The 21,217-nt window shown below is 59.0% G+C and overlaps 1 protein-coding gene across 1 annotated transcript; it reads left to right on the top strand.

Annotated features, from left to right (window-relative positions):
- Positions 1 to 306: 306 nt before the first annotated feature.
- twf2 (twinfilin actin binding protein 2) lies at positions 307 to 19,464 on the top strand. The gene is made up of 9 exons (XM_088915534.1): positions 307 to 574; positions 5,986 to 6,063; positions 12,154 to 12,332; positions 13,098 to 13,193; positions 14,067 to 14,171; positions 15,564 to 15,689; positions 15,894 to 16,044; positions 16,716 to 16,837; positions 16,935 to 19,464. Exons 1-9 carry the CDS (start codon positions 550 to 552, stop codon positions 17,100 to 17,102), a joined length of 1,050 nt encoding a protein of 349 aa, XP_088771660.1. The 5' UTR covers positions 307 to 549; the 3' UTR covers positions 17,103 to 19,464.
- Positions 19,465 to 21,217: the final 1,753 nt, after the last annotated feature.

Genomic DNA, 21,217 nt, shown 5'->3' on the forward strand with positions numbered 1-21,217 from the left:
CTGACTCCTGCCTGTCTGTGTGGTGTCCGCGTGTTTCTAACCCACTACTACAAACTAAACCCACCAAGGTATAGTTGGGTCCGTGTACGAGGAAGAAGAGTTCAGTATTGTTCATCCTGGGTAAGGATATAGTATTTTAAGCCATTTTCCACACAGGAACATTAAGGGAGCAGTCAAGCGTCCTATATTTTTTTAAAATAAACTTGCTATTGAGTCCTAATTTTGAATGTACGAATATACTTCACCCCTTGCAAACTTCCCGCAGCGACCGCTCAGCTCTGATCTGGCCCGGCCACGCTCGGCGGCGGGGGGTTGACGTCACGGACCCGGAAGTGGGGCTGGGCCGCGCCGCTTCCTCTCCTGCAGCGCAGCAGCGGGAGGAGGAGGAGGAGGGGCAGGAGGAAGAGGCTGAGTGGCTGATAGAGGGAAGAGAGGAGGGAGGGAGCGAAAAGAACGGGAAAAGGGTAGAAAAGCACGGCTCGGAGCCCCTCCAGACTTTCCAGCGCTGCCGACGCGTACGGTCGCCCCACATTTGGCGGAGAGGCAGACATGTCGCATCAGACAGGAATTCACGGTAAGGGCTGGGCGAGCAGCTGCAGCGCTGCGGCTCTGTGTGTGTGTGTGTCTGTCTGTCTGTCTGTCCATCCTCGCTGTCATCGCTTGCAGCCCGTTTTCTCGAGGTGCTGCGCTGCGGCAGCGCGGAGTCGTGCAGCTCACGGACACGGCTCTGCGGCGGCAGCCGCGCCACGACGGTCCGGAATTTCTCGGGGGCACCGATCAGGTGTAGGGGTCCTCCTGGTTTCTTTCTTTTTTTTTTGGTAACGGCCGAGCAGAGCCGAGCCAGCACTCGCCGGAAGCCAGGAGGTCGCTCCCCCAGCCTGTGCTCGTGGGGCTCGGGGGTGCAGGGGGTCCCGGGCTCGCGGCGCTTGTGGGTTTCGGCAGCGCGCCAGCGGGTCAGACTCGCCCCGCTCGGCTGCAGGACCCAGCGGCGTGTTCCGGTCAAGGAGAAACGCAGCCGTTTTCACTGCATGCCTGAATGTGCAGGTGTTGCACACGATATGAAAGAGCCGGCTCCCGCTGTGATCTCTTTGCAGTTTCCTCACACTGGGAGTCCGGCGTGCTTCCCAGTGTTACAGGTGTGGACTCCTCCAGGCCGAGTCCTGACTCTCTGTCCTGCCCTCCGGTTCCGCTGTGAGTGCTGGGCTGGATCCTTAGAGCCCTCCAAGCAATCGTGGGATGGACGCACTGGTTCGAACAGGCCCTTTGACTCTCTAGCCTTGACCTAATGGGTGAACTCATTGGATCCATATAGCGCCTTTCATCCCAAAGGCTCCTACAGCACTTTACACACATACACCCCCCCCCCCCCCCACCTGGGTGATGCCCAGCAGGTCAGGGGGTGGGGAGAGGAACTGCTGCGCCGGGTGGATTGAGGGGGACAGTCCAGGCTCTGGGGTTCCACACCCCTGGTCTTAAGACGGGCTTGATGGGATCTCGCACATGACCACAGGGGAGCCACTCAGACCCCCAGCCCAGCCCTGACGGGTTTATAGGCAACAATGAAACTGTCCGTTTCCGAAGCCCTGGAGCCACTCGCTCGGAGGGAGAGGGAGAGGGAGATCTTTTTGGAACAGGAATTTACAGACCCTTGGGGGCCCCAAGGATGCAGGAGGGTCCCCTAACCACATAAACCGCTCACCCGATGGATCATTTAGAGGTGTTTTTGAGGTGCAGAGACAGGAGGTTTGGGGTCCAGTGTAAGCCTGACTGGCCTGGGGCTCTTCGGGATCGGGGCTGGAGACCCCTGGGCTGTGGCTGTGAGTGCTGGGCCTGCTGGGCCAGTGTGATAGCACTGCAGGCCTGCAGAGAGCTGGGGGCCCGGGGGGGGGGGTGGGATGAGACCAGTGGACACGCTGCCAGCGCTGCGTGGTTTTTCCCACTCTGTGGGTGTGAGCGGGACACGGCTCTGCCCCGGAGGTGTGCTGCTCGCAGTCTGTCATTGAAAGGCTAAATAAAGACGCAGGCGCCTTCCGTTTGACGCTAAGGGTGGTCATTAAGGGAGCCTCTTCTGTGCTGGAAGTCGCTGCCAGAATAAATCATCTGCCCAGCGGAAGGGTGCCCTCTGCCATGGCGCCTGGCTGGGGTGCCTCGGTCCCGGCAGTGCTGGCGTTTCTGCGGGTGATGAAAACTGGGTTATCCGCTTCAGCAACATGGCGGCTTGTTCCCTACCCCCACCTCACTCAGTGTAGAGAGGTGCAGTTGTACAGTAAACGCGCTGTCCTGTATTTTCCTGTGCCCTTTGGTTTGTGTTTCACTGAGGAAGGCCTCAGGGTTGACTTGGTCAGGACCTCTGGGGGTCTTGAAGACTGGAAGGCGAGGACCCCAGCAGCCTCCTCTGTTCACGGTTGACGAACGTCAGTGCTGTTTGGGTGCGAGTGTAGGACAGTCCTGAGTGCCGGAGTGTACGGCACCTTCCAGAAGTGTAGGGACAGTGAAGTCTAGATTTCAATGACTGATTTTCTAATAATTTCTCCTGGGGGGAAAAACCTGACTGATGAGTACAACTCCTGTGTGTTTTAGTTTTAATGGAGTAGATTATGTTCTACTCTTCCCCATGATGGATCAATTAAACGATTAAACTGAAAGTTTTGCATGCCTTTATTTGGAAGGAGAAAAAGTATTGAGGCAGTAAAGTATTGAGTATGTTCGTTGTGATGAGACTCCAGAGGAGCTGTGAGCACACCCAGACTTCGAGTGCAGTGTGTGGACTCCAAAGACAACACTGAAACCAGACTCTTTTCTAAATGAGGTCTCACTGGTACAGTGTACACGTTCAACACAACACCTCTTGAAAAGACCATTGTTCTTTGAGCTTTTTCCTTCCTGATCTGGTTCTTGTGTCGCTTGGGGTTTTAGGCTGCCTGGTGTAAAAAAAATCAGTCACTGTGAAGCATTTGAACTTTGCTTAAGTAAGCAAGGGTGACCACTTAACCGAAATGTGGGTTTTAAAAAAAAGAACAGGAGAAAATTAAAATTAGCATCATGCTGGACTGAAGCAGTCCTGTGGTTACACCTTAAAGTAGTCACACTGAGCAGATCAGTGTGTTGCATTCATTTTCTCTGTGCACTGCAGAGCAGTGAGCAGTGTGTCTCCCTCTCTCTGTGCACTGCAGATCAGTGAGCAGTGTGTCTCTCCCTCTCTGTGCACTACAGATCAGTGAGCAGTGTGTCTCTCCCTCTCTGTGCACTGCAGATCAGTGAGCAGTGTGTCTCTCCCTCTCTGTGCACTGCAGATCAGTGAGCAGTGTGTCTCTCCCTCTCTGTGCACTACAGATCAGTGAGCAGTGTGTCTCTCCCTCTCTGTGCACTGCAGATCAGTGAGCAGTGTGTCTCTCCCTCTCTGTGCACTGCAGATCAGTGAGCAGTGTGTCTCTCCTTCTCTCTGTGCACTGCAGATCAGTGAGCAGTGTGTTTCTGTCTCTCTGCTCTATTTGCTGCGTGTCATTCTCCTGTTCCCTAGCACTCTGATCCATGCCACATTTTACCAGCTGCTGGGCTCTTGCACAACTTTTACTGATGAGGCCAAATTGCAGTGCAGAGAAGCCCCTGTCGTTGTGAAACAGCAGGAGTTGTTGAGGTCTTCCACTGTGCCTGTGGTGTGAACTTTGGCCTTCAGTGTGACCACCTGCATCAGGCCCTGCGTGGTGTCTGAAGCCAGGGCGCTGCTGTGCTGGTGTCTGCTGGCCGTATTGTGAAACCTGTTAAATCGGGGCTGCTCATTTTGTAGCGGCAGCGCTCGTCCCAGCTGGTGCAGTGAAAACCCCAGACCGCTCCCTCCCACAGTTTAGTCGACACTCTCTGAACGCCCGGAGTGAAGGCTCCTGTCTAAGAGCCGGCAGTGTTTTTCTACGAGGCAGATTCCCTGGATCTGCCTCCCTGTGCTGCTGCTGCTGCTGCTGACTGGGCCCCGTCAGCGCGCGGCTCAGCCGCTGCCATTGTGAACAACAGGCTGCTCGTTATCTCCAGAGCCTTATATGGAGGTCTGCGAGGGCCCGCCGTGTCTGTCAGACTCTCAGAAACTGGAAGACGGCTAAATGGATCCACCCCCTCCCCCCCCCCCCCCTCCTTGGTGACCAGACCTTCCTGCTTCTGCTTTTCTCCGGTCGGAACGCTCCGACGCTCGCGGGACCTGCTCCCTCTCCGCGCACTCACACCGAAACCAGGAAGCTGCCGTGGCCTCTCCTCCCTGTGCGCTCTGCCGAGGCCCGGTTCCTCTTCATCTCCTTCCCCTCCAGCAGCGGGGTGAAACGCGGGCAGGGGGAGAGGTGGTGTGGGGCTGAAATCCGAGATCCCGTTGTTGGGAGCTCGGGGCCGGAGCAGGCTCTGGAGTAAACGTCCTCCCCGCTGGGCGATCGTGATGAATGAACGGCCGAGAATCACCTTCCGCTGCAGAAAACATCTTGATCTGGGGATCTGTGTGCATGCTTGTGTCTCGCACCTTCAGAACAGCTGATGCAAGGGAGGGCTTCTTCTAGAGCTGAGAATAGCAAGTACAGGTGACTCTGGACAGCCCTGAAGGCAAACAGGGTCGGTTCTGGGGCTCGTGGGGCCTCTGTGGTCCGAGCGGAGCCCCCAGATGTGGCTGCTCCGAGTGGGGCTTGTGTAACTGTGCCGTGGGCCTGTGAAGTGCTCAGGTGTCGTGCGGCGCATGCGAGCAGGTGACATTTTCACTGGGACGTGCTACAAGCCCCGAGTACACGCACTGACACCTCTCTCTGCGTCATCTCGAGGAAAGAACAGACTGTGAGTCCGGGAGAGAGCTTGCGTGCTTCCCTCCCCATGAATGATGCAGGATGCCCAGGCGCTGGGGTCATGCTACACGCGTGATCAGTGGCGAGTGCCGGCAGAGCAGTCTAATACAAACAGCTGGAGTGCCAGCGAGTACCAGCGGGCAGAGCACTGGGTCAGAAAGAGCACTGCAGCAGGGAGGGAGGCCTCAGGTCCTGCAGGGCTCACCCTGTGCCGTCATGTGTCTGCAGGAGCCTGAGAGCTCTGTGGACCACAGGAGCTATTTCTCTCTCTATATCTGTGTATGCATTTGTGTGTGTGTGTTTGTATATATATTCACATGCATATTAAAACGAACCAAACTTCCTGACTCTTGAGAGCTGCTCTCAGTACAAGAGTTTATGCTTCTGCAGCAGCTTGAGCTGGGTCTTGGCTGTCCTGGGGTCCTGGCTGTCCTGGGGGTCTGGGGTGCTGGCTGTCCTGGGTATTTGGGGTGCTGGCTGTGCTGTGTGTCTGGGGTCCTGTACAGGCTCAGGGGTGCGGAGGAAGTCTTGCACCGGAGTGGATGGAGAGCGAGAAGGGGGGGGGGGGGGGGACAGAGAAGCAGGAGGGAGGAGAGATGGGGGCAAGACGTGTGACTTCCCAGCGGGACAGTGGTGAGGGAGCTTCGCTCTGGTGTGGAGCGTGGGGCCGGGGGTCAGGGGTCAGGGGTCAGCTGCGCAGGCGGGAGGATCAGGGCAGGAAGCACCGGGAGGGTGCTGACGGCACCCCTGTGCCCTAAGCCCCACCTCCCCACCCGCCCTCCTCCCCCTCCCTGCTGTCATCCGAAGCAGGCCGGTGGCAGGCTAAATTTGGGAGGCTGTGATGAGAGCCAGAGGGATCGGATTCCTGTGCCGGGGATCACATGGTGCTGGCCTATTTATTCCGCACGGCTCCGCGCTCCCAGTCCAGACCAGCCCTGCGCCGCGAGCGAGCTCTTTTTTCCGGGCTCTTTTCCGAGCGAGAGGAGGATTTACGGGGCTCACCCTCGAGCGGGGCGGAGGGGAGGGAGACCTCGGTGCAAACTGTGGGTCTGGCCTTGGAGGATCGATTCTTTCTCCCGCTGTACCCCCGTTCCGCCTCCTGCACTGTGACGGAGAAGAGGGGTGCAGGCCAGAAGCGGGGTGCAGACTGTCACGATGTTTCTCGTCCTCGTAGCCACCCCGGAGCTGAGGGAGTTCTTCGCCAAGGCGCGCAGCGGCTCCGTCCGGCTCATCAAGGTGGTCATCGTGGACGGTGAGTCTCGGGGCGCCGCGGGGGTCGCTGGGGTGGGGGGCTACATAACCAACTCAAAAACACAAACGCAAAGAAAGTCAAACTGAAACCACATCTCTCACTTTGTATCGCTGCGCAATGATTCCTGCTTCCATCTCGGGCGAGAGTTATGCTGGGCTGAAGTCCGGGTCTTTATTGTGCCCCGGTCCTACGCGGTGCGTTCCTCCCCTCCGCTGGTGCTGTGTCCTCTCGGTGTGGGTCACGGCCTGCGGTCCTGTCCGCCGTGCGTGTCTGGGCCCGGATGGCTCCGGATCGCAGGAGCAGCCGGAGGACGAGCACGCTCCTGAACTAACCTGCGTGTGGCTCCCGGTTCTCTGGAAGACAGCCTCACGCGAGGTCGCGCGGCGATGGAGATGACGATGACGCGATGAGCAATCCCGGGAGATCCCGGGAGGGCCCCTCCGGAGAGGAGCGGCGGGAGCGCTGCTGGGCGAGACGGAGGTGTGCTGGCTCCTCCCGGCCAGCGGCCACCGGACCACCCGGATACAGAGTGTCCGAGGGCGGCTCCTGCGCTGATGCAGCACGCTGTAGACTCCCCCGCGCGTCCCCGCCGGTGAGCGCCGCCCAGGCTGACCCCGGCGGGAGTCAGGGCGCGCCTTCGTTTTGGCGGTTACCACCGCGTGCTGTTCCCATGGAAACACACCCAGCGCCCCGGGACACTGGCCCAGGACAGTGGCAACAGCCCGGAGGGTGCTGGCTCCTCCCGGCCAGCGGCCACCGGACCGCCCAGATACAGAGTGTCCGAGGACTCTCTCTCTGTGAGGATCGTGGCTGCTCCGGGCCGGACACAAAGACAACCTCTTTTCTGGGAGGTGGGGGGGGCTGGGGGAATTTGGGACAGCCTGTTCCTCGAGTCGGCACTGTTTTCCCTGACTGCCTGGGCCTTTGCTGAGGACCCTTGCCGCCTCGTGACCTCTGGAATACCGCTGTTTCGTAAGGAGGGGAATCCTGTTTCCTTTCGGCTGTGGAAAGCAGAGTGTTTATTGCCGCAGCACTGCAGCACGTGTGCCGCTCCCGGGGACGTGAGGCAAGCCCCCTCCAGGCTCCAGCGCCGGTGTGCTGCTGCCGCGGCTGTTTGTCCGCGCGGAGTCTCCGGGCGGAAAGAGAACAGCTGAGGTGGGCCACACTGTGGGCGTCCGCTCCCCATTGGCTGGCGCTGGGGCTCACGTGACCTCCGTCCTGGCCGACACATGCTTGACTATAAACACTGACGGTGTTGTCGGCATCGCAGCCCCCCCCCCCCCCCCACCGGTTCAGCAGGGCCGGTGGCTGGACACCACGTGCGGCCTGGGTCCGCCGTAATGAAATGATTCATGACCCTGCGCTGCAGAAATATTTCTCTACCGTAATCACAGGATCTCGGGGGGAATCGGGTTTCTGGAGCTGTAAATGAAGTGATGAAGTTGGTCAGGGTGGTGCGGCCTGCCCTCGGGGGGAGCTGCTGTCGTGTGTTTTTGTAAATATGGCAGTTGGGGAAAACTGGTTATACGATTCGTTCTGTTGGTTTTGGGTAAAAAAAGGTGTTCTTTTTTAGGGGCTGAGCTGGGCATTTTTTGGATAAACGCACCAGGACAGGCCTGACAGCAGTTTTAGTTTCAGTTCTGTGTTTCCGTCTGCAGTTTAAAGGTACAGACTACTGAAACAGAGGCTTCAGTCTTCCCCATCCTCATCAGAGCACTCTGGGGTTTCTTGCACACATCCGTTCCCCGGGACGCCTGCTTTCAAACTGTCGAGCGGGCGGGCAGGCGAACCGCCGCGCACCCTGTGACTCCCGGCATTGAGCCAGAGAGCGGAGCTCCAGGGCCCCGGAGCGCAGGCCGGCTGGACACCTCCCTGGCCATCCTGATGCGCCTGTGCTCAGCCAGGAGCTGAGACAGATGCCTTTGTACAGGGCTCCTGGAGGGCAGGCGGACGAGTGGGGGCAGCGCGCGGGAATGCTTGCCTGGGGCTGCCGAGGACACGTGCACTGGCGTGCGCTGGCGTGCGCCGGCAGCCCTGCGTGTGCGCGGGGGCGGCTCTGGGATTGCGCGGCTCGGTCCCGGTGGGGTGTGCAGCCAGCGGAAAGTATGCGCCGAGCTGGATGGAATGCAGGGCACTCAGAATAGCAGCTGTGAGCTGAGCGGGCGTCAGGCGGCACGGTGCTCTGCGGGGAAGCCCCCCTCTGTGCTGCCCAAGGGCACTGGGACAGTCGGGGCCCAGGGAGTCAAGCGCAGTGCTGACTGCACAGCCTCTTTTAGGACTGTTACACTGTGTGCAGGACTGCAGTGTGTTCAGCAGCTCAGGGTCAGAGTGCAGGGCTGCAGTGTGTTCAGCAGCTCAGGGTCAGAGTGCAGGGCTGCAGTGTGTTCAGCAGCTCAGGGTCAGAGTGCAGGGCTGCAGTCTGTTCAGTAGCGCAGGGTCAGGGTGCAGGGCTGCAGTGTGTTCAGCAGCTCAGGGTCAGAGTGCAGGGCTGCAGTGTGTTCAGCAGCTCAGGGTCAGAGTGCAGGGCTGCAGTGTGTTCAGCAGCTCAGGGTCAGAGTGCAGGGCTGCAGTGTGTTCAGTAGCGCAGGGTCAGGGTGCTGGGCTACAGTGGATGAGGCACTGGAGTTTCTTTGGATTAACTTCAAAGGGTTACAGATATTCTCCCCTTGTAGTCTCCTCTGTTCAAGACTAAAGAGACTTTGTTCCCCTGTGCAGTGAGGTCTTAATGCATTTCCCCAGCAGCTAGTATCCCCCGCCGGGGGACGTGCCGAGGTTTTGTGCACAGAAAGCTCTCACCCCTGTGTGGCCTGTTCCTGCGGGCCCACCGGTGTGCGTTTCAGTCGCTCTCCCTGCGCTGAAATCGATCATGCCGCCGAGAGCCGGGCTGTAACCTGCTACCTGAAACGCTAGACGGACCCTCTCGTGGACAGGAAGGAAGGAAGGGAGACGGGGGGGAGGGAGGGGTGAGGCGGGGCGGAGAGTTCCTCAGGTTCTGTCACAGCCTGGCTGGGTCAGCGGGAGCAGCTCTGGCCTGTCCCAGGCGAGTCGATCATCGATCGTATCGGTGGCCTGCGTGTGCAGCACCTGTCCTGTGTTGGCAGCGAGAACATCCTCCTCAGCATCATCAGGAGGAAGGTACCGGACTGCAGGAAGACAGCGGGTGGTGTTGATTTCTCACGTACATAAAAACATGATTGTGCTTACAAACACCCAGCCTTTTTGGCAATGAGCAGCCAGCTGACCCGAGGATGTCATCCGGATGTTCAAACTGATACCCTGGCTTCTCTTACGACACAACATGGCTGGGCAGCTTGTTCCACACTCCCACAACCCTCTGTGTAAAGTGCCCCTAGTTCTGCACTTCCTCGTAGTTTCCTCTAGTTTGTGTTTCTCGCCAGCTGGGTTGACTTTGAGGATTTTCAATCCTAGGGTCGGTCCAGAGTTTGCCCTCATTAGTGGGAGCAGGACTGGGTTTGTACACTGGGCTCGTCTGAGCTGTACTCTGCACAGCTGGGGACACAGCGCTATGAAGTGGACACTGTGGAAGAAGTGGAGGCTACAAACGTTCGCCTGCGTTTAAACGCTCAGGCTCGCGATACTAGCAAGCTCTGAGCAGCTCTGTTCTGCCCAACCCCTGGTTTCTGGAACCGGACTGTGGAACCCACTCGGATTGTGGTGTCAGGTGGGCTGCTACAGAACCCCCAGATAACTGCTCGATAATCTGAGGTCTTGGAAGGATCCCTGTGCCCCAGCTGGGAGCACTGTGTCCACGAGCATCTCTGTAGGCTGGGGGTGTGTTCGAGGTCCCACTGTCCCAGTGTCCCAGTGAAGCTCTCCTCTCCCGGTGCTCTGGCCAGGAATGGTGCACCAGGGAGTCACGGTGTCCTGGACAGAGCAGGGGAGCTGGGGAGCTGGCAGAGTGTGACATTCCTCCCCGCGGGAGAAATCCAGTAAAAATATCCCCACCGGATAATATCTGCGTCTGCGTGAGGTGCGCTGTGCTCGCTGACGAGGAATAGAACAGCAGTCATAGTCATGCGTGACAGAAAGTCTATATCCGCACGCTCCCTGGGAAAACACCGGGAGCGCCCGGCAGCTGACGGCAGGGCGCTGAGCAGGGAGAGCAGCTCGGACCCGGCGTGGCGTGACGTGGCGTGGCGGTTATAATCTGCTGATACACGTATCGCACGTCTCTGTCCCTGTGGGACAGCACCGCGCCAGCCGGGTGAGCAACGTGAGCGCGGTGCCAGGTGGGGTGTGTGTGTGAGACGGGGGGGGTCTCCACTAGCCCGTCTCCAGCACGGCTGCCGTCCCGCTGGGTCTCCACAGGGTGGACATCTGGGGACTGTCCGGGCTCTCTCGCGCGCACAGTGATGTTGGGAAGAATCCCGTGCACATCGGCAGTGTCCGCTCGGCCCAGATCGCACGTGTCTCCTAGGAACCGCCTGACCGCTCTGAGCAGGAGCCGCGTGTCGCGTGTCGCGTGTCCAAATTTTCGCCGTGCGGAGAGCTGCAGCCACCAAGCCCGTGATCCCGCCGGCTTCGGCACCAGGCGCCCCGTTCCTCCTCTCGGTGAGTGAGCACACAGACCCCTGCTTCCAAACCAGAGCCGTCAGGAGCGACAGGCTTGGTGATGGCGGGCCCTGCTCCTGCCTGCGGCCCGGCCCGGCCCAGCCCGGCCCGCAGCTCCTGGATGAGCCCCCAGCGGAGCAGCTGGGGCAGGACGCCGGGCTCCTCTGATGACAGCCGGGCTGGTGGATCAGAGGGGCGATCAGCGCCTCGAACCCATGAATAATTCAGCAGGCCCGCGGGGGGCTGTCATGCAAGCCGGGCGTGTGGACGGGACAGGAGCCCGAGAAGGAAACCGGATCGGGGACACCCGAGAAGAGGGAGTCCTGTTGCGTCTCCTCCGTCAGCCGCGACGTGTTCCCTTCCTGCCCCCCCCCCCCCCCCCCGGGCTGCGGGTTCGAATCCCAGCTGAGAATCCGCACCTTTGAGCAAAGAGCTTCACCTGAATTATTCCACCCAGTAAAACACCCAGCTGTATCAACAAGTACAGATGTGCGTCTCGCTGAATAAAAGAGTCACTTAGAAATGACTGTAAAATGTATCTTCTGGATCTGAACGACCTTAATTGGCTGCTGGATTAATTGCTAACAGCTGTGTAGGAGGGTGTAGGTGCTGACAGGTGTGCGGTGCCTGTAATGCTGTACTGCTGTGGTTCTGCAGAAGCAGGTGTATCACATCCCTGGACTGGCCTGAGCTCTCCTAGTGTTAACGCCAGCATTCCCAGGAGATTAACTAGGCTGACTTGGCCCTTTTCTGCGTCCCAGTGGGGTACCCCGGAGATCTGGCTGGCTCACGTCACCCCAGTCTTGCAGTGAAACCTCAGTTTCCTTTAAAAGCATCCTTGTCTCACAACCGAGGCATCGGTGACTGTCTGTGGTGACGCTGGCCTGGCGTTGGAACCAGAGGCTGTCTGAGGGTGATGAGCCCTGCAGATGTCTGTCTCCCAGCTGGGGGTGGGAGGGGTGTCGCTGGACTCAGGGTGGGGGAGGGCCAGGTGCTGTAGCTCAGATGTAGGGTCAGGGGAGACTGGGCAACGTCAAAGGAGAGAGAGAGATTGCTGCCAAAACACTACTCCTCTTTTGTAATCTCTCTGTCTGACTGCTCTGCACACTGCAATTTGAACAGAAACATCTGACCTGTAGAGAGAGAGGAAGGACAGTCTGTATGTTTCTATATCTCCTTTCTTCCAGTGTCTGGTGTGCCTCCTCTCTACCAGCGTGCGTCTCAGTGTGTCTCCTTTCTCCCAGTGTGTGTTTGTGCGTGTCTCCTCTCCCAGCGTAGGTCTCGGTGTGTCTCCTCTCTCCCAGTGTGCGTTTGTACGGGTCTCTTCTCTCCCGGTGTGTCTCCTCTCTCCCAGCGTGTATCTCAGTGGGTCTCCTCTCTCCCAGCGTGGGTCTCCTCTCTCCCAGCGTGTATTTCGGTGTGTCTCCTCTCTCCCAGTGTGTGTTTGTGCAGGTCTCCTCTCTCCCAGCATGTGTCTCCTCTCTCCAGCGTGCGGTCTAAGCGTGTCTTGCTCTGCAGAGCAGCTGGTGCTGGGCGCGTCCCGGGAGCCGTCACGGAGCTGGGACCGCGACTACGACGCCTTCGTGCTGCCGCTGCTGGACGCCCAGGAACCCTGCTACGTCCTGTACCGCCTGGACTCCCAGAACGCCCAGGGCTACGAGTGGCTCTTCCTCTCCTGGTCACCTGACCTCTCAGCGGTACGGGCCTGTCGGGGGGGGCTGCTCCTGGTCACTCCCAGCCACTGTGGTCAGGCGCTTTCTGGCAGTGTGGAGACGGGAGCAGGGCAGGGCGCCGGGGGAGACGGGAGCAGGAAACGTCTGAGTGGCCTGCAGGGACTCCTCGGTCCCTCCTGTCGATTCCTCTTCCGCTCCCCCGTGTTCCTAACGGGACACATCCCCATGTGGAGGGTTTGGTTCCGGATGTGGTCCGGAGAGCTTTGCACACACCAGAGGCGGCTGCTCGTCCTCTCCAGCTCGTTAGGCTGCTGGTAACTAATTAACCCCAGTGCCTCATCCAGCTGTTTTCCGGGAAAAGAACGTGGTATCGGCTTCGACAGCCTGACCCACACTCCCACAACTCTCTGTGTAAAGCCCTGCTTCCTGTTTTCAGTGTGAAAATTCCCCTTTGACTGTTTAAAATGAAGCTGAAGGTTTTAGATGTGAATGGGGTTGTACTTGGGGGGGAAAAACAGTCAGCTTCTTCTCCCCAGCAGCAGTTCCTCACAGACGTTCAGGTGATCAACAAACAGCTGGCTGAGGTGAGGGGAGTCTGAGCTGTGCCTGTGCCTGTGCCCGTGCCCTGCGGTGGGGTGCAGTCCTGCCTTGCCAGGCCCCTGTGAGAGCAGACGGGTGAACGGGCAAAGCCGGCAGGTCTTTCTGGAGGGTCTTTGGCGACCTCTAGTGGCCCCTGCTGTCTCTACACCCCGGCGCTGAACGTGCCCTCGCTCGTACCCTCTCCTGCAGGTGCGCCAGAAGATGCTGTACGCCGCGACCCGCGCGACCGTGAAGAAGGAGTTCGGGGGAGGGCACATCAAGGATGAGATGTTCGGCACCGTGCAGGTACCACCGGCGCGCTGCTTCTGATCATAATCACTTACGCCTCTATAGCGCCCTTCTGGAAACCCCACTCAGAGCGCTTTACAGGTCATGGAGATCCCCTCCACCCCCACCAGTGTGTACCCCCACCTGGATGATGCGCCAGTCCACTCCCCACACACCAGCTCTCAGTGGGGAGGAGAGCAGAGTGATGAAGCCAGTTCAGAGAGGTGGATTATCAGGAGGCCATGACTGGTAAAGGCCAGGGGGAAATTTGGAAAGTTACACCCCTACTCTTTTCAGGAAACACCCTGGGATTTTCAATTACTACAGGGAGCCATGGCCTCAGTTTTACACGTGTGTGTGCTCCTTCGTCCTTCTCACCTGAAGGATGGCGCCTTTTTACAGTATAGTTCCCATCGTTATACTGGGGCATTAGGACCCACACAGACTGCAGGGTGAGCGCCCCCTGCTGGCCCCACTGACACCTCTTCCAGCAGCAGCCTGAGCTTTCCCAGGAGTCTCCCCTCCAGGTACTGGCCAGGCTCACTTGTGCTGGGCTTCAGTGGGCCGCCAGCTGGGAGCTACAGGGTGATTGATATATCTGCGCCACAGAATCCATCTGGTCAGGTCAGGCCACCTGCTAGACAACCTGGCACAAAACTACTGAGTTGGCAGACCCAGGGTTGGCACAGACTCGCAGGAACCCTGGGTCGGCAGGGTCCCACTGTGACGCTGCTGGCTCTCCAGAACAGCTCGCTCGGGACAGACGTGTGGCTCTCCGGTCGCAGGCCGTGGAAGGCACGGCAAAGATGCATTGCAGCCACTTGCTGCAGTGTTACGCCCTGTGGACAGCCGGACCGTACAGCACTAACTTCCTGTTTCCTGTCCCTGCAGGAAGACATCTGCTTCCAGGGGTACCTGCGTCACATGACCTCCTGCTCCGCCCCCGCTCCCCTCACAGCCGCCGAACAGGAGCTGCAGCAAATCAAGATCAACGAGGTGAGCGCAGGGCGGGCCTTCCACAGGGTCGGGCCCGCCTGGCCCGCCTGGCCCGCCTGGCCCTGGATCACAGGGTCCATCACAAGCACGGCTACCAGAGCGAGAGAGGGGCTCAGAGTCCAGTACCCGTGTCAGCCAGGGGCTCAGGAACGTGGCGGCGTGCTCACATGCCCCACGTTGTAAACGCAGCCTGAAGGCCGCAGGAAGAGGCGTATCTTAGCGAGAGTTTGGCGCGTGTCAGCGTGCGCGCGCGTCGGTGCGGTATTGAGTAATTTACCTCTTCCCTCTCCTGCCTCTGCTGCTGCTCCAGGACAGGGTGGTTCGGGTAAGTGTGTGTGTGTGTGTGTGTGTGTGTGTGTACCTGCTTGTTCCCTTGCCTGAAAGCCCTGGAAGGCTCCAACCATCTCTGCCTGGGGGCTGGAGATCCGGAGGCTCGGGGTGTGTCTGCGGTGTCCCTGCGTGCTCTGCGCCTGGCTCGGGCTGTAAGGTTCAGCGCCGCAGCTCTTGTTTGACCTGCTGTTGGGGAAGCCGGGACTCCCTGTCTTCTGAAGCACAGCGCGGGGTCCCGTTCCTCCCCCAGCCCCAGGCGCAGCGTCGTGCGTCACGTGACCTCGCGGGGGCGGGGGGGCGGGAGCATGGAGTGTCCGCTGGCTCGTCTCCGGAGCTCCGTCTGGTCGGGCCTGTTGGCTGCTGTTGCACCTCAGGGGTCAGTCTCTGTGTTTCTGTCTCCCGTGCGCTTCGCCCCAGGAGGAGCGGCGCAGGGCTGGGGTCAGCGGAGGCCGCAGGAAGGTGCGTTCGTCCGACCTCCCCCTCACCCTGTCCTGATCTCCTCCTCCTCCCTGTCTCTGTGCCCTTCCTCTCCTGTGGCTCGGTGTGGGGTCGAGCGTGCGTGTGTGACGCTTCCTTGCCTCCTGGGCTCTGATCTCCGACCCGCTGGGCTCCCAGCCTCCTCTGCCTCCTGTGTCCGAGGCCTCTGCCCACCTTTTCCCTGCTCCTACAGGGAGCCTCAGACACCTGGTATTGCAGGAAACCCTGCGCTGGACAGGAGCCGAGTTACTGGTCCTCCGTTGTTCTCGGGATCGTTAAGTCCTGGTATTTGAGCTCCTGATTTGTGCTGTTTCGTTTTCCTCATATCGGAGATGTTCCCGTGCTTGAGTCGTCCGGGAGAGAGCTGGTGAGGTACTGTAGGTCCTGCCGAAACGATGGAGTTCTGCTTTTCTGGATTTCTTCTCTGCTGGGAGTGGCAGACGAATCCGTGATGAAACTGTCAGTGTAGGAGAGTCGTGGGTGGTAGACAGGGTGCTCCTGGAGGTGGGGGGGATCTCTTCTTGGTTTGCTGAGCCCAAACCTCTGCCCTGCCCGGATCAGAACCGTCTCTGTCTCCCCCTGCAGGTGAAGACGGAGATCAGCGTGGAGAGCAAGCACCAGACCCTGCAGGGCCTGGCCTTCCCCCTGCAGAAGGAGGCCCAGCAGGCCCTGCTGCAGCTCCGCCAGAGGAAGATCAACTACGTCCAGCTGGTGAGGAGCCGAGCTGCCACTTGCTGCCACAGGGTGGCGCTAATGTGCACGGAGAGCTGCTGAGCCTGTGAAGATTTCTAACGCACGAGGGTGTTTCATGTGTTTCGTGTGCACTGTGCCAGTGCGATCCGTGCCTTGCTGGCGTGTGCGCGCTGGGCCAGTGTGTGTGCGTGCCCGCGTGTGTAACTCGCCCCTCTCTCCCAGCGGCTGGACACGGACAGGGAGACAATCGAGCTGGTCCACACCAACCCCACGGAGATCGGGGAGCTGCCGCGCCGCATCCCCAAGGACACCCCGCGCTACCACTTCTTCCTGTACCGGCACTCCCACGAGGGAGACCACCTGGAGTCTGTGGGTGAGGATCCCTGCTCCCCCTGCTCTCTGTCTGTGTGATCTGTCTCCCTCCCACCTTCATATGGTCTCCCTCCTCTCCCTCTTCTTCAGTTCCTCCTTCTTTCTCACCTCTCTCCCTTTCTCTTTAACACCTCCCTCTCGTGGTCCACGTTCCTCCTAGCCCCTCCCTCCTCTCTAGCCCCTCCCACCTCATCTCTAGCCCCTCCCTCCTGTGGCCTGCCTCCTTCCTAGCCCCTCCCTCCTCCTCTCTAACCCCTCCCTCCTGTGGCCTGCCTTCCTCCTAGCCCCTCCCACCTCATCTCTAGCCCCTCCCTCCTGTGGCCTGCCTTCCTCCTAGCCCCCCCCACCTCCTCTCTAGCCCCTCCCTCCTGTGGCCTGCTGCCCTCCTAGCCCCTCCCCCCTGTGGCCTGCCTTCCTCCTAGCCCCTCCCACCTCCTCTCTAACCCCTCCCCCCTGTGACCAGCCTTCCTCCTAGCCCCTCCCACCTCCTCTCTAACTCCTCCCTCCTGTGGCCCACCTTCCTCCTAGCCCCTCCCACCTCCTCTCTAACCCCTCCCTCCTGTGGCCTGCCTGCCTCCTAGCCCCTCCCTCCTTCCACTCTCCCCTTCCTGCTCCTCCTCCCTCCGCCCGGCGCGCTCACCAGCCCTGCCCGCCCCTCCCGTCTCTCTGCAGTCTTCATCTACTCCATGCCGGGCTACAGCTGCAGCATCAAGGAGCGGATGCTGTACTCCAGCTGCAAGAGCCGCCTGCTGGACGAGGTGGAGCAGGACCTCCAGCTGGAGATCGCCAAAAAGGTAACCACGGCAACCGCCTCCCCCGTCACCGGGGCGCCGCCTCCCGGCGCTGGGGGGGGGACCCCGGCGTGTGACTGTCCTCTGTCTGCCCCCCCAGATGGAGATCGACAGCGGGGAGGAGCTGACGGCGGACTTCCTGTACGAGGAGGTGCACCCCAAGCAGCACGCCTTCAAGCAGGCCTTCGCCAAGCCGCGCGGCCCGGCGGGGAAGCGAGGGATGAAGCGCCTCATCAGGGGCCCCGGGGAGAACGGGGAGGACAGCTAGAGCGGTGCGGGGGTCGGACTGTTTCCACGGCAGCCAAGCTGGGGGCGCCCCCCCCCCCAGTGCTCGTCTGCGTCCCTGTTTCTGCTTGGCTCTCTCTGTCTCTCGCTCTCACTCACTCGCCCTGCGCCCGCTCCCCCGCCCGCGTGTCCCTCTCCCGGCCCGCTGCTCTCAGGAGGACGGAGGAGGGAAACGCTCCCCCCTTTTCCTCCTCTCCGCCTCCGTCCCGGGCCCCTCCTCCCCCGGCCCGGTTCTGCGGAAGAGCGCCAGAGTCGCACGGCGCTGTCGGCGGCTCCCTGGGTCCCCTCTTTCCACAGCGGCGCGCCCGCAAACCAGAGCTTGCGTTTTAGGGACGGAGGGTTGAGTCTTGGCTGTGGCTGAACGTCTGGAACAGCGGCGGTCTTCGTCTTTGTTAAGTGTGAGCCGTCGTGCGGGGGCTTCTGAGCGGCTCGCTGTGACAGTCCTGTGCTCTCGGCCGAGACCGCACTGCTGCACGCGGTCCAGCTCCTGGGAGCACCTGTGGGCTCACTGGCGGTCGTGTGTGTCGGGGCGTTAATTCAAGGCAGGGGCACACTCTTCCTGGAGGAGTTCTCGGTTCTCTTTTTGGAACACTGCTTCCAGAAAGATTCTGCTTCTGTTGATAAACCTTTTTTTTTAAACGCGTTTTTGTTTTAGGGTGATTTTTTTTATTTTTATTTTGTGTCTAGTCCAGCTGCTGTTAACTGACCCTGCTACTCTGGCCAGTGGGAATTTCAGGACACCGGAGACGTGGGGGAAAGGGCAGTTCTGTGGCATCAGTTCAGTGAGGGATATTGCAGTTATTAGATCTTCACTTTATGAAAGGGAAATGAATCATCTTTAAAATGTGACACCGGGATCTCTGAGCTGCAGGGCTGGTGGGCAGGTCTTGGATCTGTTCAAATCCACCTCCTGTGTGGCGTCTGCATGTCTGTAGCCTCCAGTTTCTTCCCACCTCTGGGAGATGTGCTGGCTCAGGCAGAGGGCTCCTTCGTCTGCAGATTCTGCTGGGATGGGCTCACGATTGCTTTATCTTCTTTTGGGAAGAGACCGATTCCTGGAGTGTGGGTTCTGGAGACCTCAGCAGGCGGCGGACGAGCTAGATTGCATTCACAAATTGTTTTTAGTTGTTTTTTTTCCTCTCCAAATTTCCAAGCATTTTGATTAAAGGTTTCCTGGTTTTTTTTTTAAAAGTCATTGTTTCACGATCGGGGTCTTTCAAATGAAATGCAACTCACTGTGAACTGTGGTTTTTAAAAAAAACGGGGAATTGGGAGTAGTTGATATTATTGCACCATCGCGTTTTTCAGAGCTCCCCGCTGCACCCCTCGTGCCTGCAGCCCTCGTGCACACCCCCAGGGGGACAGGGGCCTCGTGCTTCTCCTTGACTGTCCAGTAATCCAGCGCACAACTCGCATCCCGCAGTGAGCGGGGATGGAGAGGTGTGCGCGGCCGGATCAGTAGGATCAGGGATGCTGGCGGCATTTCCCGGAACTGCAGTGGGGATACACACACACACAAACAGGCACCCACTGCAGGGAACCCACCCCACACACACACAGGCGCCCCCAGTCCGTCTGGAGCCTGCATGCCGGTACGCGTGATTCCGCAGGCCTGGTCCGGCGCCAGGGGCCCGGCCTGCACACGGGCCTGCGGCAGAGGCGGCGACAGTCCCAGAGCGCCCCCTGTTGTTCTCATCCAGACGTCACAAGAGCTGGAGGAGCAGCAGTCTTCATGGCGGACTCCTGCTCCCTGCTCCCTGGCCCCACACAGGCACACACGGGTCTCTGTCCCGGAGCAGCTCGCTCCATTCCCAGACTCGGGGCGAAGGGGGAAGTGAAGGAGGGGGCACGGGTTCGGGCTGTGTGCAGCTCCTGTGCAGGACCGCCTGGCCTTCGCTCTCCACCAGCTGAGGAAGACAGGAGTCGAAGTCTTAACTGTCTTTTCTTTTCCTCTCTTGGTCGGTCTGTTCTGTCTCAGTTGTTGCCAGTTGGAGGGGCTGCTGCTGCAGGTGTTCATTCCAGTTCGGCTCCTAGTGAGCCAGCTGAGCTCATATACTGGCTGAACTGGCTGTGCAGGTGCTGCTGATTGAGAGACCTGTGCAAGCCGCAGGAGTGGGACCCCCCGGGGCTGGAGAGTGTGCCTCTGCCCCGTCTCCCACAGCGTTCCGCAGTCCCTCACGAGCTCTCGGTGTAAATCAGTCCACATGGGCTTCCTGTGCGTCTGTCGTGTGTGAAGATACAGCCAGCTCCAGTCGCCCTCCTCACCCCTTCATCTGGAGCCCTCCCCGAGTCTTTGTTAATCATGGCAGGACAAATTCTCTTCCAAATAAAATATTTTTTCTGTACGTTTGTTTTGGGTATTTTTTGTTTGCTGAAAGTGAGACGTGGTGTTGGCTACAGCGAGGCCCGTGGGTGAGTTTGTCTGTATCCCTGTGTCTTGGGCCAAGTGGTCAGATAAGGAATCTTCGTTTAAGATCTGTTTTTTTATTCAATTAGTCAAGTCAGTTGAGAACAATATAAACTCGGCCAGAAAGACGATAAGCTGATCAGCACGTCACCCACAGGGTAGTATTGGGTTAGCTGTGTGTGTGTGTTTGTGTCCGTCCCGAGCTGGACACTGAGACGGGCTTTGCACCAGATTCCAGGTGCTGTCTGGGGCAGTTCTGTACTGTTCCTCTCGTACAGCCGGGTCGGCGCTGTCTCTGGGCCCCGGAGGCCCCTAGCTGTCCCAGCTCACCCCACGGGTGTGCAGCGGGGCGCAGGTCTGGCTGGGAAGACCTCCTTTCCGCAGCTGTTGGGAAACTGGAACGTTGTCACATCGAGATGGGCAGCCAGTCTGGCGCCAGCAGCTGGACCAGTGTAGCTCTGCGGAGTTGGGCTGTAGTGACTGGACACTGTGCCCTCCACTGACCGGTCTGCCGTAGACAACGGCTATATCGTTCTGCATGTGCGCCACACTCGCCAATGTCTGTCTTTTTAACACACAAAAGTATTGAATTTGTTTTGCTGAATTGCTGAAGAAGACCTGGCTTCACTGCTGGTGAGTCCAGCTGCGGTGGTGTATGAGGGAGGTGTTGTGGGGTCGTGTCTGTGCTTTCCTTCCCAGATTTCCCGTGATGTTGCACATGGGGTCAGCAGACGGCGGCCTGGTCTCGGAAGAGCAGGCGAGACGCATTACATGAAAACCACCTGGTAGGCGACCTCTAGTGGCGGGCCGGGTGTGCTGCATGTGCACTGTCTGACCCAGGCGCTCGGACACGCAGGACAGTGCTGGTCTCTTAACGACTTTCACACAGAAACAGAGTGAAGTTTGTTTTGGGGCCGAGTATGTCAGCGATCTCACACCCAGTTCCGGGAGTCCTGATGTCTTCAGGGTTTTTGTTCCAACCTGCTTATTAAATAAATACTTCACCTTAATTACTTTCTAAATTGGACATGCTGTGCCTGCGCACACCCTACACGCCCTTTCCAAAGTAACACATTTTCATTTTTTTTAATTACCTTTCAGAATGTTTGAGAATTTAATTTTTTTCCCCTGGGGGGCTGAGTGTTACAGTGTGTAAATAAAAGTAAAATAAATTCTGATTTAACGCATCTTGATTTCAGGCTGTTAGGCCTGTACTGTGTTACTTTGGAAGGGTGATATAGACTATAGGCACTGTACTGGATTTGTCTTAAAGCCTTTTACAGTTGATTACAAAGACAGTCACACCACCACAGGCACAGTGATCTATAAACCTCCGGACCGGGGTAGAGGTGTCACAGTTCTGCAGCTAATTAATTGTGATGGGGACACTATACTGTAAAAAAGACAGTGTCTTTCAGATGAGAGATAAAACCAAGGTCCTGACTCTCTGAGGTCATTAAAAATCCCAGGGTGTTTCTCGAAAAGAGTAGGGGTGTTACCCCAGTGTCCTGGCCTGCCCTGCAGCTCCGGAACCAGAACTTGCTCAGACGCCGGCGCTTCCAACCCGCCCCGCTGCAGTTCCAGGGGAGCAGCCAGAGGGGCCGCTGTTGAGCGCGGGGGGGGGCATGGCGTGCGAAGGCCAGGCGCTGCAAGGAAGAAGGCGCACGGAAGCCCCACGCCGCGTGGGCTGC

This window comes from Atractosteus spatula, chromosome 5 (assembly GCF_055471065.1).
Source record: "Atractosteus spatula isolate fAtrSpa1 chromosome 5, fAtrSpa1.hap1, whole genome shotgun sequence".
Classification (NCBI taxonomy): Eukaryota; Metazoa; Chordata; class Actinopteri; order Semionotiformes; family Lepisosteidae; genus Atractosteus; species Atractosteus spatula.